This window comes from Somniosus microcephalus, chromosome 1 (assembly GCF_052327205.1).
Source record: "Somniosus microcephalus isolate GS21.2 chromosome 1, FLI_Smic_1.0, whole genome shotgun sequence".
Classification (NCBI taxonomy): domain Eukaryota; kingdom Metazoa; phylum Chordata; class Chondrichthyes; order Squaliformes; family Somniosidae; genus Somniosus; species Somniosus microcephalus.
This window is the reverse complement of record NC_140987.1, coordinates 286160913-286180764: the sequence shown is the minus strand read 5'-3', so window position 1 is coordinate 286180764 and position 19852 is coordinate 286160913. Positions and strand designations below refer to the sequence as shown.

Sequence of the window (19852 nt, the reverse complement as noted above, 5' to 3'; positions counted from 1 at the left end):
AGACTATCAGGCTTAACTGATCTACGCAAAGCTTTTAGCCTACATAGCACTCCCTCACTCTTACACTCTCAGACGTACTACAGCTTTGGTTACAATGTGGAATGTCTATGGCCAACTCTACTGGTTAAGGGAGAGGATTAGAAAGATGCATTTGAGTATAAAGATACTAAGCAGACATTGTATTACTTTTTCTTGAGTAATAGTTTTCTTTGCAGAAATGTATGCGAACCAATTTTTTGCACATTTTTGAAAAGTATGTTAACTTGATGCACAAGACCGTGTAACTTGCCACTCTTAACACGTTATCATCGTCTACATTACAACGGTGGCTATACGTCAAAAATACTACATTGGCTGTAAAGCGCTTTGGGACGTCCTGAGGTTGTGAAAGGTGCTATATAAATGCAAGTCTTTCTTTCTTTCTTATGGCCTTTGCACAAAAAACGGTTGAGCCCAGAACCCGCATGGCCCCAGTATGAGCAACCCTGAGAGACATTAATGGTGCCACAGACCCCTGCAAGGCGGGGCCAAGCTGCAGCATCCATTGAGGTGACCACACGTTGACTGCAGAGCATTGAAGCAATGTGCCAGAACCCCACACAAGTTGGGACTGGACTACTTCATACTCGACATATTAGTGGAATCTTGCTGGCAGGCAGTCCCATGCTTTGAGCAATTGCTGGTGCTCACAGAGTACCTTTATTTTAAAAGGTCTCTCAGGTCTACATTTGTCCTCTTCAGCAGAGCTAGGATGTGAGCTGGCCCTCCCATGAGCGGTTTCCTAGGCTGTCCTTTCCATCAGCACCTGCTTGAGCTCGGTGAATCACCCAGTGCAGGAGCCCCCACCTCCCGCCCCCCCCGCCTTAGCTCACTATCTAGATCACCTGGGGGTGCCAATTTCTGTGCTGGTGCTTGCAGTGGCAAGAGTGAGTGATGGTGCACCTGGCCCAAGACTGCACAAAGTGGAGGAGAAGCATCCGGGAAGGCGCCGAACACCTCAAGTCTCTTCGCCGGGAGCAAGCGGAAGCCACGCGCAAACAGCGGAAGGAGCGCACGTCAACCCAAGCACCCCACCCACCCGCCCATTCAACCACCGTCTGCCCCACCTGTGACAGAGACTGTAGGTCCCGCATTGGACTCATCAGTCACCTGAGAACTCATTTTTAATGTGGAAGCAAGTCATCCTCGGTTCCGAGGGACTGCCTAAGAAGAGAAGATCTTTGGAAGGGTCTCGAGCCAACTGATTTGGGTGGGTGGAGCAAACACTCTGACCACCACCTGCCCAATGTACGCTACACGCAAAAATTGGGAAAGATGGCAAATCCTGGGCAGAAAATCACTGGCTGTGGGCAGACTATTTTCTGACCTGCACTCACTCTCAGAGAATCGCTTCCCATCTGAAGTGCCAGGTTGCAGAATCACCCCAATAAAGAGCACAATATTGGCATTACTTCTTACCCCAATTTTTATTTTCACATACAGGAAACTTTCTGATATCCGGCACTGACGGGACCGAGCTGGTGCCGTACCATCAAAAGTGCCGGACATACCAGCGTTAATGTTGAGAGATACGGAACTGAAAAGCTCCGTGTGAATCAACAAACCCTGTTGCTTAGCAACAGCTTCAAAACAGTCGGCTGCAGCTGCAAGCGTCTCTAGCTGAAGCTGTTGCTATAGCTACAGGCCTTGCAGTGCCTGACTGGGAAAAAAAAAGCAACGAGAACTAAAAAAACTTATAGAAAACGGCTCCTGATTTTTGCCGTTAGATCGAGTATTCCAGACATATAACCTCCGGATAAACCAAAGTTTCCTGTACTTGTTACTCGTTCTAAATTTTTTGCATTTTTTTTTGATAAGGTGGAGTTCTCTAAATGGGCCTGACTTATTCTTACCAGCTTTCCAATCCAATGTGTGTGACCTTTCTGCCAATTTTAAAAAGCATGTTAACTTGATGCGCAAGACCTTTTCCATGTTATCAAAACAAAAGGCTCGTTTTGGACATTGGAGCCAGTCAGTGCTGCAAAATCTAAACAGAACGAACAGACGATAAACACAGAAAATAACAAGAGGCCACAATTATGATTTAGGAAAAACACTCTGTACACTCAGTCAGTGTCTACAACTAGGTGTACTGCTGTACCGAGATTAATTAACCTATGACTTTATCCACTGAATCAAGAGCTCTGTACATCCAAACACATCAGATTATGTTTACTTTCAGAAATAACATCACAACAGTTCATGAGGTAGATTTTCATGTTCATCGCCTGCTTGGTAATCTGGGAGGGTAGATTGCCAGACCTTTACAGAACCTGCCACTTCCTTAAATTGGAATGAAAATCAGCAGGATGTTTGATCTGCCCTGCTAGATTACCACCCAGGCAGTGAAGATGAAAGTCTACCCAAAGGCTTGTCACCTTTCTGACGGGCTAGGGAAGGATGGGGGGAATGAGGTGCAACAAAGACCATTTCCTGATGTTTCTCTCCCCCCACCAGTGCAGTAGCAAAGTCAACCACTGACCCACTGCCTTGTTACCACATTCCTCTCCATGGAAGTGGAGGGGATGAAGAGAAGCACACACAACTGTTGTATCATTATGGCTTATGACTTTATTGTGATTGACCCTCAAGTTACTATGCAAAATGCTAATCCAAAATGCTAACACAAATCTGACCTTATTGCCTGGACCATATGAGTATACTGGGCCATCAAAAATACATAACTCTGAATTAAATAATACGCATCTCAGTAAAAGATTCTTCAGTGTGTCAGTCTCTGAAAATGTATCTTTAAGCCTCTTTCCATTGGCCACATTTTCAGCACATACTATAATGTTGAACTCCCAAAACACTGGCGTCTAACTGAAGTGTAATAATCAAGGCAGCAATGTATATATTATTTTTCTTATAACATGTAATTACTTAAAATATTATGTACTGGTTAGCTAAAAGGGGAGGAATTGTAGTGTATGTGCCTTTAAGAGCCCCATGTGTACTGTAATGCCGGTAATGGCCACTCGGGCTATATAAGCCTGTATATTGTGTTAATATCCGTTAGTTCCCCTCCAGACTTTGTTTAGTAAACACCTATGAAACCAACTCCTGTCTTCAGTGTCTCTATCAACACACAGACACAACATAGTTCAGCATCAATTTTGGTTTATAACACTCCTGTGAAGCACCTTGGGATGTTTTACTATGTTAAAGGAGCTATATAAATGCAAGTTGTTGTTGAGCTGTTGCCAACAAACCTCAACAAAGCCCATGATTTGTCACCAGGGATTCTTCGCAAACTGTGTATGAATGATCAAGTAGGATGGATCCTTCTCACCACCAGCCAAGACCTGGTGGTGAGACCAGATCAAATATACCAGTCTGCTCCAGAAGCCTTTGAACAGGATCTATCACTTATTCCTTCTGCAAGGCCAGAAAGACATTCTAAGGCCCAATCTTGAGCTGACTGTGACTCTAAATATACTGATGCAAATGTCCCTAATCAAAATGCCTAAACATCGGACATCTGCTCATGTTTTAAGGGTCAATCACAGTTAATGTTTTTGCATGTATTTCTGTGAAACTTCCCAACTAGTGGGGTTTAACTTGCTCGGCTTCTTTTTTATTTATTCAGTCACAGGATGTGGGCGTCGCTGGCAAAGCCAGCATTTATTGCCCATCCCTAATTGCCCTCGAGAAGGTGGTGGTTAGCTGCCTTCTTCAACCACTGCAGTTCGTGTGGTGAAGGTACTCCCACAGTGTTGTTTGGGAGGGAGGTCCAGGATTTTGACCCAGCGACGATGAAAGATCGGCGATATACTTCCAAGTCAGGGTTGTTGTGTATGTACCTTTAAGAGAATAACTGGTCTCAGACTGCAGTACCGGCAGTGACCACCCCCTGTATAAAAGGCGCTAGAGAGCCTCTGTTGTTTAGATTCGTTATGGACTTCCACCAGTAAACATCTGTTGTTTTCACTCCTGCTAGTCCGTGTCTAAATCATTCACGGACTTAACAAGGGTGGTGTCTGACTTGGAGGGGAACTTGGGAGGTGGTGGTGTTCCCATGAGCCTGCTGCCCCTGTCCTTCTAGATGGTGCAGGTCACAGATTTAGGAGGTGCTGTTGAAGAAGCCTTGGTGAGTTTCTGCAGTGCACCTTGGTGAGTTTCTGCAGTGCACCTTGCAGACTGTTTTGTCCTAGAATCATAGAATCAAAGAATGGTTACAGCACAGAAGGAGGCCATTAGGCTCGTCGAGCCCATACCAGTTCTCTGCAAGAGCACTTCAGCTAGTCCCACTCTCCCCAGCCCTTTCCCCATAGCCCTGTAAATTTTTTTCTTTCCGGTACTTATCTAATTCCCTTTTGAAAGCCACAATTGAAACTGCCTCTACCACCCATTCAGGCAGTGCATTCCAGATCTTAACCATTCGCTGCGTAAAAGAGTTTTTCTTCATGTGGCCTTTGGTTCTTCTGCCAATCACCTTTAATCTGTGTCCTCTGGTTCTCGACCCTTCCGTCAATGGGAACAGTTTCTCTCTATCTACTCTGTCTAGACCCCTCATGATTCTGAACACCTCTATCATATCGCCTCTCAACCTTCTCTTCTCTAAGGAGAACAACCCCAGCTTCTCCAGTCTATCCACGTAACTGAAGTCCCTCATCGCCTCGAACCATTCTTGTAAATCTGTTCGGCACCCTCTCTAAGGCCTTCACATCATTCCTAAAGTGCGGTGCACAGAATGGGACACAATACTCCAGATGAGGCCGAACCAGTGTTTTATAAAGTTTCATCATAACTTCCTTGCTTTTGTACTCTATGCCTCTATTTATAAGGCCCAGAATCCCGTATGCTTTTTTAACTGCTTTCTCAACCTGCCCTGCCACCTTCAATGATTTGTTCGCATATACCCCTAGGTCTCTCTGTTCATGCACCCCCTTTAGAATCGTACCCATTAGTTTATATTGCCTCTCCTCATTCTTTCTACCAAAATGTATCACTTTGCACTTTTCTGTGTTAACTTTCATCTGCCGTGTGCCCGCCCATTCCACCAGCCTGTCTATGTCCTCTTGAAGTCTATCATTATCCTTCTCACTTTTCATGATACTTCCAAGTTTTGTGTCATCTGCAAATTTTGAAATTGTGCCCTGTACACCCAAGTCCAAGTCACTAATATATATCAAGAAAAGCAGTGGTTCTAGTACCGACCCCCTGGCAAACACCACTGTGTACCTTCCTCCAGTCCGAAAAACAACTGTTCACCACTACTCTCTGTTTTCTGTCACTTAGCCAATTTCGTATCCGTGCTGCTACTGTCCCTTTTATTCCATGGGTTTCAACTTTGCTGGCAAGCCTATTATGTGGCACTTCATAAAACTCCTTTTGGAAATCCATGTACACCACATCAACCCTCTCTGTTACCTCAAGTTAGTTAAACATGATTTGCCTTTGACAAATCTATGCTGGCTTTCCTTAATTAATCTACACCTGTCCAAATGACTGTTAATTTTGTCCCGAATTATTGTTTCTAAAAGCTGTCCCACTACCGAGTTTAAACTGAGTGGTCTGTCGTTGCTGGGTTTATCCTTACATCCTTTTTTGAACAAGAGTGTAACATTTGCAATTCTCCAGTCATCTGGCACCACCCCCGTATCTAAGGAGGATTGGAAGATTATGGCGAGTACCTCCTCAATTTACGCCCTTACTTCCCTCAACGTCCTAGGATGCATCCTATCTGGTCCTGGTGACAATGGTCCTGAATGGTGTCAACCTTCTTGACTGTTGTCAGAGCTGCACTCATCCAGGCAAGTGGAGAGTATTTCTGGTGTTGGTAGGTTTTTTGCTTACGTAATTATCAAAGAGCAATTATGGGGAATGTGCAAATTTATTTAGAATTTACTGCCTCCCACATTACATGAATTTTGTTGAACTGGAGCTGGTGTAAAATCATCAGTGGTGGCTGGCAGAGTTTGAGGGATAAACAAAGCAGCGCACAGCTTAACTAAATTGTCAGAATCTCTCAGTTAACACAATAGCATTTGGAGGAGGAGCGAGAATAGCATGATGGGCCAAGAGGTTTTAGCAGGAGGTGGACTATCAGGTCTTCCTGCTACCCAGTGCAATGTGAGTATGGTGCAACTAGATAGGGTTCAGTGAGGAATAGTGTATAAGGACATTAACAATATCTGACGTGTTTCAACTTCTAGGACCATACTTGCATCCAAGGAGTAACAACTGGTCAGCGCATTCAGTAAGAATGGAAATAAAAATGGCCACTATACTCATCTTCTACATTACTGGGCCCTTCTAGGCACCAACAGAAGATACCACTTGGATCAACCAGTATACATTACACGCCTACATTTTGAGTTAACAGATGCTCTCTTCCACCATCATCGGCATACATCTTCAACACAGAGATGCAGCACCAACTGGAAAAGCTGTCTTAATTTCACTAGCTGTATGGCATCCCCTGAATACTAGGTACCATTGACTGACCTCACATCACCATTCGCACATCTGCAAATAGTGCAGTCCCTTTCATGAACAGAAAGGGCTACTGCTCCCTTGATGTACAGATTGAACATGACCATGTGTTGTAGACTCAGATGGTCCTGCTGGTTGAAGAATATCCCAGTTGTGGGGCCTGCATGCTTTCTGGCAGCTTCTCCCGCCACTTGCCTAGATGCAAATGCTGCCAAGCGACCAGCAGCAACTTGAGAGCCATAGAATCAAAGAACCGGTCATTCATCTCATCGTTTTGTGCGATCATCTGTGTGCAAAATGACTGCCTTCTATACAACATTTCAAAAAGTGTAGTAAGATACTACGTAAATGTTGGTCCTATAGATTGCTCCACACCCTACACAATAAGCTGAATGACCTCTTCCATGGGATGAGGATTTTGGGATTCAATCGCTCCCTGATTGAGTGCCAACATTTGCACAGTCCACAGCTGGATTTCTGCATTGTGCATTATTTATGGTTACATGCCTGTTGGAATGGTTACTGGGTGATTCAGCAGCATTATTGCAGGTCTATTCTGATTGGATGCTCATTTGGACCTTACTTATAACTTGCCAGACCAATGGGAAGGCACACTGAGTAAACCTATACATTCTTGTGAGTGTGCAAAAAAACCCAACAACTTGTATTTATATAGCACCTTTAATGTAGTGAAACGTCCAAGGCGCTTCACAGGAGTGCTTCTAAGACAAAAAGTTTGACGCTGAGCCACATAAGGAGAAGTTAGGGCAGATGATCAAAAGCTTGGTCAAAGAGGTAAGTTTTAAGGAGCGTCTGAAAGGAGGAAAGAGAGGCGGAGAGGTTTGGGCAGGGAGTTCCAGAGCTTAGGGCCTAGGCAGCTGAAGGCACGGCCATCAATGGTTGAGCGATTACAATCAGGGATGCGCAAGAGGGCAGAATTAGAGGAGTGCAGATATCTCGGGGGGGGGTTGGGGCTGGAGGAGATTACAGAGATAGGGAGGGGCGAGGCCATGGAGGGATTTGAAAACAAGGATGAAAATTTTGAAATTGAGGCGTTGCTTAACCGGGAGCCAATGTAGGTCAGCAAGCACAGGGGTGTTGGGTGAATGGGACTTGCTGCGAGTTAGGACACGGGCAGCCGAGTTTGAATGACCTCAAGTTTACGTAGGGTGGAATGTGGGAGGCCAGCCAGGAGTGTGTTGGAATAGTCAAGTCTAGAGGTAACAAAGGCATGGATGAGGGTTAAAGCAGAAGATGAGCTGAGGCAAGGGCGGAGACGGGCGATGTTATGGAGGTGGAAGTAGGCGGTTTTAGTTATGCCGAGGGTATGTGGTCAGAAGCTCATTTCAGGGTCAAATATGACACTAAGGTTGCGAACAGTGTGGTTCAGCGTCAGACAGATGCTATTGAGAGGGATGGAATCAGTGGCTAGGGAACGGAGTTTGTGGCGGGGACCAAAAGCAATGGTTTCAGTCTTCCCAATATTTAACTGGAGAAGATTTCTGCTCATCCACAACTGTATGTCGGACAAGCAGACTGACAATTTGGAGACCGTGGAGGGGTCGAGAGAAGTGGTAGTGAGGTAGAGCTGGGTGTCGTCAGCGTACATGTGGAAACTGATGTTGTGTTTTTGGATGATGTCGTCAAGGGGCAACATGTAGATGAGAAATAGGAGGGGTGGGCCAAGGATAGATCCTTGGGGGACACCAAAGGTAACTATGCGGGAGCAGAAAGAGAAGACATTGCAGGTGATTCTCTGGCTACTTTTAGATAGATAAGAATGGAACCAGGCGAGTGCAGTCCCACCCAGCTGGATGACGGTGGAGAGGTGTTGGAGAAGGATGGAGTGGTCAACCGCATCAAAGGCTGCAGACAAGTCAAGAAGGACGAGGAGGGATAGTTTCCCTTTGTCACAGTCTCATAGGATGTCATTTGTGACTTTGATGAGAGCCGTTTCAGTACCGTGGCAGGGACGAAAACCTGACTGAGGGGATTCAAACATGAAGTTGTGGGAAAGATGGGCACGGATTTGGGAGGTGACAACACGTTCAAGGACTTTGGAGATGGGGCGTTTGCAAGGACGGAGGGATCAAGGGTTGTTTTTTTGAGAAAAGGGGTGATGATGGCTGATTTGAAGGAGAAGGGGACAGTACCTGAGGAGAGAGAGCCGTTAACAATATCAGCTAACATGAGAGCCAGAAAAGGAAGGAACAAAGTAACTAACACTAAGAGAAAGTTAAACCGCTACATAGGTTTTGCATTGATTTCTCCTAAAGAAAATCCCACCATGTTGGGCTAGGACTGACTTGGTGTATTTACAGATTTAAGCTCGGATACCCTTACTTGTAGATGCTGAATGCAAGACATATTAAGCGTTCTATCTAGTTTTGGCTCGGTAGCTGTCTCTAAATTCTAGAAATAAAGAACTTGCATTTCTACACAGGGACAAAACTTGTCGAGACCAGCAGGGCCTTGCACACAGCACTGGCTTATCAGAAACACACTATTCCACTAACTGCAATGGATGCAAAATCATAGACAGCAAACCGCACGATTTTCTGATAAGACATCTGCTGCACCCGGGTCTCTGCCGGTGGTTCAGTGTTTTGGCAAATTTTACCCAAGTTGTTTAAAAGACAGTCGTAATCATGATAATATAATCAGCGTCTCCAGCCTCAGTGAATACAAATGTTGCGAGGACAATTTGAACTGGCTTTGAATTATGGGCCTGATGGTAGGGGTTGAAGCCACATTCAAACCAACCCATACTGTGGAATTTGCCTATATAAGTGTTTGGCAGCTAGTTCTTTTTGAATCCACTGTCAGTAGTTCAAATCTGCAACTGCTGGAGGAATATGTATGTGTCCGAGCTGTTTAATGTGCTAAATTGAGCTGAGTGTAATTGAGTTGATAGAATCTTCTTGGAACTTTAAGAGTTGCACCCAGGCTAGTTCAGCTTTCACAAGAGTGAGAAATATATGAAGAGTCATTGTGTAAATTATTTTCCTTTTGAGAAGTTAATGTACTGACTATTATAAATATTATACTACTGCTGTTATTTTCTTGTTCCTCTTTTGTTCAATAAATTAACTCGATAGCTTAAAGCTAACATGCGGTCTGAGATTGTGATACTCTATCGCTTATCGAAGATAGGAGAAGAATCATGTGAGGGCACAGGTGGGGAACTAAGGGTCTAACGAGGGGGAGGAACTTAATGTAATTAATATAAGTAGAGAAAAAGTACTAGAGAAACTAATGGGACTAAAAGCCAACAAATCCCCTGGACCTGATGGCCTACATCCTAGAGTTCAAAAGAGGTGGCTGAAGAGATAGTGGATGCATTGGTTTTGATCTTCTAAAATTTCCTAGATTCTGGAGAGGTCCCAGTGGATTGGAAGGTTGCAAATGTAACACCGCTATTCAAGAAAGGAGGGGAAAAAAAACAGGGAACTACAGGCCAGTTAGCCTGATACCAGTCGTCAGGAAAATGCTGGAATCCATTGTTAAGGAAGTGGTATCAAGTCACTTAGAAAATCATAACATGATTAGGCAGGGTCAACGTGGTTTAATGAAAGGGAAATCGTGTTTGCCAAATTTATTAGAGTTTTCTGAGGATGTAACTAGCAGGGTAGATAAAGGGGAACCAGTGGATGTAGTATATTTGGATTTCCAAAAGGCATTCGATAAGGTGCCACATCAAAGATCATTACACAAGATCACAAGATTAGGGCTCATGGGGTTGGGGGTAATATAGTAGCACGGATAGAGGATTGGTTAACGGACAGAAAACAGAGAGTCGGGATAAACGGATCTTTTTCAGGTTGGCAGGCTGTAACTAGTGGGGTGCCGCAAGGATCAGTGTTGGGGCCTCAGCTATTTACAATCTATATTAACGACCCAGATGAAGGGACGAAGTGTAATGTATCCAAGTTTGCTGATGATACAAAGCTAGGTGGGACAGTAAGCTGTGAGGAGAACACAAAGAGTCTGCAAAGGGATATAGATAGACTGAGTGAGTGGGCAGTAAGGTGGCAGATGGAGTATAAAGTAGGGAAATGTGAGGTTATTCACTTTGGTAGGAAGAAAAGAAAAACAGAATATTTTTTAAATGGTGAGAAACTTTCAAATGTTGGTGTTCAAGCTAGCATGCAGGTACAGCAAGCAATAAGGAAAGGCAAATGGCATGTTGGCCTTTATTGCAAGGGGGTTGGAGTATAAGAGTCAGGAAGTCTTGCTACAATTGTACAGGGCCTTGGTGAGACCACACCTGGAGTACTGTGCACAGTTTGGTCTCCATATCTAAGGAAGGATATACTTGCCTTGGAGGCGAGGCAACAAAGGTTCATTAGATTGATTCCTGGGATGAGAGGGCTGTCCTATGATGAAAGATTGTGTAGAATGGGCCTATACTCTCTGGAGTTTAGAAGAATGAGAGGTGATCTCATTGAAACATACAAGATTCTGAAGGGGATTGACAGGGTAGATGCTGAGAGGTTGTTTCCCTGGCTGGAGTGTCTAGAACTAGGGGGCATTGTCTCAGGATAAGGGGTCAGCCATTTAAGACTGAGATGAGGAGGAATTTCTTCACTGAGAGGGTTGTGAATCTTTGGAATTCTCTGCCCCAGAGGGCAGAGTATATTCTTTGAGTATATTCAAGGCTGAGATAGATAGATTTTTGGGCTCTAGGGGAATCAAGGGATATGGAGATCGGGTGGGACAGTGGAGTTGAGGTCAATGATCAGCCATGATCTTATTGAATGGCGGAGCAGGCTCGAGGGGTCGTATGGCCTACTTCTGCTCTTATTTCTTACGTTCTTATGTTACTGCCAATAGCTAAAATAATTATCAGAGAGTTTTTTCTGTTTGTTATCCTGGGCACGATGCCAAAGGCTTACCGACTTATCAAGGCCAGCGAAGATACTCTCAAAGTCGGAAGCAGTTAGGACTTCCCTGTGAGAGTAGTCCAAAATACCGATGCTGTAAAACCGCAAGTAAGAGTGGTAGAAAAGACGTAAAAATCATAATAGTTAGCTTTACTCTCCTAAATGAACTTTGTCCCTCGGTGCATCAATCCTCTCATGTCCATGTTCTAGTGTCTTAATAAACAATTACTTGCAAATGAACCTACTGGCTGGTTTAACCCCAAACCTGATCATTTCATTGCACCAGCTTGACATGCTCATTAAGGATTGCACGAAGGTGTGCGTTCTGCAGAAAATTCATTGGTTCGCTTCTGAATGGGGTGTTCCGCATCACTGTGCATACTTTTACAAAATGCTGGACGGGCCAGTTTACAGATTACCCATTTTATTCAAAATCTTGTCCTCATTTACGTCCCTTCTGTAGCCTCTCTCTATCCTATCTCAGCAACCCCCTCCAGCTCTACATGCCATTCCAAGCCCTCCTCTCCTGCAAACTGTCCTCACTGTTTTCAATGAGATGATTCAAGATTACCTACCAGAAAGAGAAATATCCTTCAACCAAATTGACTAACTAGGATCCAATTCACTAACTGTGAATTTTGTTGAAAGTACTTGGTTCAACTTAGCAAAACATTTATGTGTGGCATTCGTCAAGCACTTTTCCATTAAGGCAGTAAGTCACGCTCAGTTCCACCAAGCATCCACTTACATACACTTCAGCAGCAACCAGCAGCAGCAGAGACAGCTAAAGTTTTTTGTTACAAACTGGTAGTTTCCCCAGGGTATGAGGCACCATTGACTACGCATGTAACCATTCAAGTGCCTACCAACAATCCTGTGGCGTACCCAAATAGAAAGAGATGCCTACAGTGACACCACAGGTCCCGGCCAGAATGGAGATGATTGGGTATTTCCCCCGTCAATCACGACTGGAGACTGTACTGCTCTAAGTAACTGGGATTGATTTTACGTGCATAATTTGTATTGTGTAACTATCCCCATGCTGGAGAAATAATCCTGCCGTACTCTGGGGACTCTGTTTGATATGGTTTTGGTCATGGGTTCAGAGACTCCATTTACTGTAGTTTATGATAGATTCTGTTTGATGAGTAAGTAGACTCTGTTTGCTGTAGTTTATGAGCAAATTAAGACCACAAGTGTCGCCCCCCCGCCTCCAACTCATTTGCTGACTATTCCATCTGAATAGAAAGGGCTCTTGCTCTATCAACGAGCAAATGATACGTGGCCCTTGCCAGCGAACAACACAGGTCAATGCATGCTTCATGGTGCTACAGTACCACTGGGCTTGAGAGTAAATAACACAATTGCATTATCAAGCGATTTCTGCAGGCCAAATAAAACCCCAGGCAGCACCAACAGCTTCGGCTCTTTACACAATCAGGAAACTGCAGAAATGATCCGGCCATGTTCTTAGGAATTAGTTTAACTTTTCATTAAAAATCTGTTCGAAAACAGATCATTTCATCAATATGCTGGCATCAGTTAAGCCACATCAGCTCATATTTCCAATCTGAAACGCATAACAAGCATATGTGATAAAACTCTGTATTGCTTCTTTCACAGAATTATACAATCATACCTGCAGAGCACCATTGGCCGCCATGAACTCCTGTTGTTTCTTTAGGTTTTCATCCATAGATTTAGACATAAAGAACCCCATCTTGGACCTGGCAAATTCATAAAATATAATAATGTAACATATTTTACAAATAAAATGTCATGCACTCATTTATTAACTAAAAACTTTAACTGCCATTGTTTTAGTCATAATGTGCAGTGTCTTATTGTTACAGCGATTTCAGCTTGAGTTTTTGCACTATAAAATGGATCTTGCCATCTCTCATGTTAACAAATGTCAAACTATTTTTATTCAATTAATTATAAAGTTCATCCAAATGGAGTTTAGCACAATGAATTCAAGGAATCAGAACCACAAGCAGAAATCATTTTTTATATATTTATGTATAAAACGGAGTCTTGTGTCATTTATGAAAATGCTACTTTATGAAATCCCAGCCTCAATGACCACTCCAGCAAATAGAACTCACGCCCCCTACAATCCGGAGTGTGCCTTTACAACCCAATGGCCTAGAAATTCGTTTTGGGCGGTGTAACTAAACATCAGGCGCTGCGTATAATGGGCGGCCGATCCGATACCCCCGAGACGAATTTCTAGCCCAATATTTTGTGACTGTACTCGGCCTTACTGGAATATACCACCTGCCGCCATGTAATTCTCCTTGTCTTCGGGGGGTCGACTTAATGTGTACTTTGTCAGACTGACTCTTCTGCTATAAAGCAAATTTTTTAACAAGGAGCAGGTAAAGAAACAGTAATCCCAGCAAAAAACAGTGCACCTGCACTCATTTACAATCTTTGCTATCTTTCATGGTATGTCAAAACTATAAAATCACTTCAGCTGAGCAACATTTCAACATAACCAAATTCTTAAACAGTTGCTTACTTCTTATGTGGCAAAACACGACCAGGGAGCCCAACTAGCCCAGACCCCTTGCTGGCTGTAGACTGCTTAGCCGGGCTCAGACAGCGAAAAATGAAACCCCAATCTGAGGCCTCTGACTACAGAGCTGTTAATCAATGGACTACAGGCAATCATTGACCCTGCTCCTTCTCACAAGTCGCAGACACAGCTATCAAGCAGAACCACCACCCCAGGATAACTTGGTATTTTGAACTGTGCCAGATAACTGAACTACCCGTTCAAGAACCTATGAAGACCTGCAAGAACAACATTAACAAATTGTAGCAATTTTAACACGTGGGTTGGCTGCTATTTCAAAGTATTCCAGCCTAGAATCCCCTATCTCAGAAGCTTTGAAATGAAAAAACTTGTCCATTTTAAACAATGAACATATTAAACATCTATTACAGTGAAACCTGTATAAACAGATACCTGCAAAATACAGACACTCACTGAGAGACCCCAATAACTTACATGGTAAAATATACAAGAGGCATTCTGAAACCACGGACACTGGCAAATCACGAACAATGGGCAACCTTCAATGCACCAAGCCCTTTTACTGCCTAAAACGTGGGACACAGCCTGTGGCGAAGCTGCTGTATCTGAAACTGAGTCAGGATCACTGGTGTTTCCCCTTGCTGCTTCCCCTTTCTGCCCCCAAATACACGCGAGGTCAGTGTATGCCGGGTCAGCGCGAGGCGGCAGTGGGTTTGGTGAAAGAGATGGCTTTTGTGGAATGGGGAGCTCTTTACCCAGCATCCATAGTGGCAGAGAAACTGCCCCATCTCCAGGATTGAATGCTGGCATGGCTCTGTCCCAGGGATAGAGCGGTTTCTCTGCTGCTATGGATGTTGGGTAAAGAGCTCCCCATTCCTATTGAAAATGTTTACATAAGTACAAGGACCACTTTGAAAATAAGGACCCCTGCAACAAAAAAAAGGGCAGCTGATGCCAGTCCCTAAGAGTGTCCGCAATTTACAGGTTTCTCAGTATCTGGTCAGAACCATCTATAGAATTGCTAATCACACATGTATAACTCACTGACACCCATTCAGAAACCTGTCTTGATTTAGTATTTTGGCAAGAGCTAGCTATTTTCTACATGTATCTAGGTGTTTTAACTCTTTATGCGCTGTTACTAGGAATAAAAAATCCCCCCCAAATAATCTCGTGTTGGCAAAAATGCTTCTTTTTTGTCACAAGGCCACACATCATCATCAGCTTTTTCTTTAGCACGTTATTGGGAACAGTTCTCACTGAAGTGAGAAAACAAGCCCTTTGAGTACCGGGTTTGCATGTCTTTAGAGACTGATGGTGATTTGTTCAGATAAATCTACAAGTGCACTCACCAGAACTACATGATCTAAATGTGGGGAAGAGCATAACTAGAGGCCATCAATATAAGATAGTCACCAAGAAATCCAATAGGGAATTCAGAAGAAACTTCTTTACCTGGAGAGTGGTGAGAATGTGGAACTCGCTACCACAGAGAGTGGTTGAAGCGAATAGTATAGATGCATTTAAGGGGAGGCTAGACAAGCATATGAGGGAGAAGGGAATAGAGGGTTATGCTGATAGATTTAGATGAGGAAAGACGGGAGGAGGCTTGAATGGAGCATAAACACCAGTATGGACTGGTTGGGTCGAATGGTCTGTTTCTGTGGCGTATATCCTATGTACATGATCCTAGCTACTTGTAAGATAACCAATATTCCGGCTCGTAATTATCCAACGCTACTAGTTCCGAAAGAATTTATAAATAATCGGTGGCTCAGATTGTTGGAACCAATGATCATCTCTAGACTTGAGCCAATAGGTCGATTATAGTATAATTCACAGGACCTTAAATACTTAGAAACTAACATCTAACTATCCAAATTGTGCGCGTCCTGGCTTATCCGCTTCAACCAGTTCTAGTCACCTAGTTTGTGATCCACTACAAGGAAGGCCCAGATCACCAAGGCCAATCACTATTTAAGGGATTTTCCAGACCTATTTTATGAATGCACGAAACCTCATCCACCAGAACACACAACAGGAAATCACAGGTGCGCTCCCCACAATTTTCCATCTGTAATTTTAATGGGCAAAGAATCATGGAAAGCATGTCCGCGGCAGTCAAGGCTCTTCATCACCATCGCACATTCATAAGGTTGCCATTTATAGTCATGTCCTGGTTATCCAACAGTCTCTACATTCTTCCATGTGTGGCTGCTGCTGCAGATCCAAGCTCCTATTTTTCTCACACTCTCTCAGCAACCTCCCAGCTTTGCTTTACCCTTTTTCATCTTTTCTCTTTCCTCTTGCTAGTTTCTATCTATCAAACGCCAACATTCCACCCGTCTAAGTGCATGAAGCTCCTGTAGTCCACCTTTCATTACTCCATCATTGATCTTGTCTCCTGCTACTGTCCCAGGCTCAGGTCCCTCCTCGATGCTTTGACAACATCCTTCTTTTCTAACCTGGGAATCTTCTGTCTTTCAGGCTCTGCCCATTGGTAGCAGGCAGAGAGCAGCCCAACCAACAGTCCTTAAAAGGACCGTTGCAGGCCGCTCCAAAACCAGCTACGTTTCTGGGGGTTTTTTTAAACAGATTTTTGTCGGGGTCTGAAAGGGCATTTTAGTTCCACCCGGCCCAGCAAAAATCTTCCAGCCCACTGCTGTCCCGTCCGCTCCGCCCCCTCCTCCCCCACGATTGTCTCTCCACCTTTAACACTGAACCTCTGGCTTGACTCTGCAGTGGAGCCGCCGCGTTTCTCAGCCCTCGCAGCTCGTCAGCAACATGCAGATGAGTCCCAGCCATCAACATGGTTTGTGCCTCTTGTTGAGGCGAGTGGTACAATAACACAGCCTGCCCAAAATCAAAATCGCTCCGAAGGCCCCGCCGCTTCCAATATCATGATCGTCAGCAAGGCAGTTTCTGATCAATGTTGGTTGCCTCCAAAATTTCTACTCTCACCTTCTGCTCCGGGAAAAAAATCTATCCTCTAACTCCTTCAATAGCACTCCCAAATTCTCCTCCTCTGGTCTGTTACCTGCCATGGCATCAGTGTCGCCATGGTCATTCTCAATAACTGCCCTATCTCTACCTTCAGCAACCTCGTCTCCACTAGACCCTGGATGACCTCCCTTTCCTGATGCTCCATATGATATAACAACCACTATTACAACCTCAAATTCGAGGTCAGCAGTCGAGAACACAAAGCACACTACGACTCACCCACCACTAGATCTCGTTCAACCACCTCTCATCGTGTCCAACGGTCATAGGGTTCTCTTCTCGACACACTGTTCCTCTTCATCTGCTTGATTCCTCCGCAACCTTTGATATGGTTGATCATTAATCAAGTACTAAGCACTCAAGTGATGAATCAATTAACATGTTTTACCGGGCTATGAATTAATGATTCAATCTAATCAGCATGGCCTTTGCATAACCAACATTTGTCAGACTCTTTGGGGGTAATCTTAACCTAACCCACCCATCGGGAAACTGATGAGATCGGGTGCAATGCTGGTTTTACAACCCGCCCAAAAGTACTCTCCACTGAAGTCAGGGGGGAGTAATATTGGGCGGGGTGTAAAACTGACATTCCACCTGATCCCGTGGGTTTCCTGCCCAGCGAGTTAGGTATAATATTACCCCTGTAGGGTTTTCAGCATGCTTTTGCGTGTGTTATCGAGCTGGCTGTCCATTGTTGTAGCCAAGTATCTCTGCGTTGCAGACTCACTTATCAATACTGAGATGGTAGAATTTGGTTTTCAGTTCCCTCACAACAATGAGATCACTCTAGTGACTGAGACCATGGCACACTGTTCATTTTCCTCTTGCTTGACTTCTCTGCAACCTTCGGTATGGGTGACCAACAAATCCTCTTTCATTGCCTCTCCTCTGTTATCCACCTCTGTAGCTTCTTCCTGTTGTGCTTCCAGTCCAAGTGTCTGTTTGGCTCAGTTGGTAGAACTCTCACCTTGAGTCAGAAAGTTGTGGGTTCAAGCCTCCACCAGAGATTTGTGCGCATAATATAGGCCAATACCTCAGTGCAGAACTGAGAGTGTCGAGGAACCAACTAGAGATCAGGCCATCTTAGACTGGGTATTATGTAATGAGAAAGGATTAATTAGCTATCTTGTTGTGCGAGGTCCCTTGGGGAGGAGCGATCATAATATGATAGAATTCTTCATTAAGATGGAGAGTGAAGCAGTTGACTCAGAGACTAGGGTCCTGAATTTAAATAAAGGAAACTACAACGGTATGAGGCGCAAGTTGGCTAGGGTGGATTGGGGAATGTTACTTAAATGGTTGACAGTGGATAGGCAATGGCAAACATTTGAAGATCACATGGATGAACTACAGAATTTGTTCATCCCTGTCTGGCATAACAATAAAACAAAAAAGGTGGCTCAACCGTGGCAAACAAGGGAAATTAGGAATAGCATAAGATCCAAGGAGAGGACATATAAATTGTCCAGAAAAAGCAGCAAACCTGAGGATTGGGAGCAGTTTAGGATTCAGCAAAGGAGGACAAAGGGATTAATTAAGAGGGAGGAAATAGAGTATGAGAGTAAGCTTTCAGGGAACATAAAAACTGACAGTAAAAGCTTCTATAGATATGTGAAGAGAAAAAGATTGGTGAAGTCAAGCGTAGGTCCCTTGCAGTCAGAATCAGGGGAATTTATAATGGGGAACAAACAAATGGCTGACCAATTAAATACATACTATGGTTCTGTCTTCACAAAGGAGGATACAAATAACCTCCCAGTGATGTCGGGGAACATAGGGTCCAATGAGAGGGAGGAACTGAATGAAATCAGTATTTGTACGGAAATGGTGTTAGGGAAATTGACAAGATTGAAGGCCGATAAATCCCCAGCGCCTGATAATCTACATCCTAGGGTACTTAAGGAAGTGGCCCTAGAAATAGTAGATGCATTGCTGGTCATCTTCCAAAATTCTATAGACCCTGGAACAGTTCCCATGCATTTGGAGGGTAGCTAATGCAACCCCACTATTTAAAAAAGGTGGCAGAGAGAAAATGGGGAATTGTAGACCGGTAAGCCTGACATCGGTAGTGGGGAAAATGCTAGAGTCCATTATAAAAGATGTAATAGCAGAGCACTTGGAAAACAGTGACAGGATCGGACAAACTCAACATGGATTTACAAAAGGTAAATCATGCTTGACTAATCTACTGGAATTTTTTGAGGCTGTAACTTGTAGAATAGATAAGGGAGAACCAGTGGATGTGGTGTATTTGGACTTTCAGAAGGCTTTCGATAAGGTCCCGCATAAGAGATTAGCGTGCAAAGTTAAAGCACATGGGATTGGGGGTAAGGTACTGACTTGGATAGAGAACTGGTTGGCAGACAGGAAGCAAAGAGTTGGAATAAACGGGTCTTTTTCCGAGTGGCATGCAGTGACTAGTGGGGTACCGCAGGGATCAGTGCTAGGACCCCAGCTATTCACAATGGCCCAGTAATTCCTGTCACAACGCGTGAGTAAGGACGGGGTACTCACGCGTGTGCCAGGAGGAATTGTTGGTTTTCAGCATGCACAGCGCATGCGCTGAAAACCGGCATTTCCTGTCCTCTGACCCAAGGGGTTAAGAGGCTGAACGCATGCGCGGTATCGGGCAGCGCGTGCGACTTGGATTTCCTGTATTTTTACAGATTTCCGCATGTGTAAAGGCCTCCGGTTTTTACGCATTGAAAAACCACATGTAAGTACTTAGTTTTACAGGTAACTGGTCTTTTAGTACAATTTAGAATTTTTTTTTCCACAGGTTTATTATTTTTAAAGAATCTACAGTAAGGTAAGTTTAGTTTTAGACCCTATTTTTTTTTAATTTATTTTTTTCAAAAATTTGATTAATTGTTTAAAATAGTTTTTTAAAGTTATTCATAGTTAATTTAATTATTGGGATGCTTTTTAAAATTTTATTTAAAGT

At 43.9% G+C, this 19852-nt stretch overlaps 1 protein-coding gene across 2 annotated transcripts in view; it reads right to left on the bottom strand.

Moving 5' to 3' along the window:
* The window catches only part of plgrkt (plasminogen receptor, C-terminal lysine transmembrane protein), a 161764-nt gene that overhangs the window by 105356 nt on the left and 36556 nt on the right, over positions 1 to 19852 (bottom strand). The window contains exons 1-2 of one of the 2 annotated variants that reach the window (XM_085993668.1): positions 13885 to 13967; positions 13000 to 13087 (exon numbers count right to left, since the gene is read on the bottom strand). In XM_085993668.1, coding sequence (XP_085849794.1) covers positions 13000 to 13080 — 81 coding nt within the window. In that variant the 5' untranslated portion in view covers positions 13081 to 13087; positions 13885 to 13967. Of the gene's footprint in view, positions 1 to 12999; positions 13088 to 13884; positions 13968 to 19852 lie in introns of those variants that run through there. The other variant, XM_085993660.1, reaches the window with a different exon arrangement.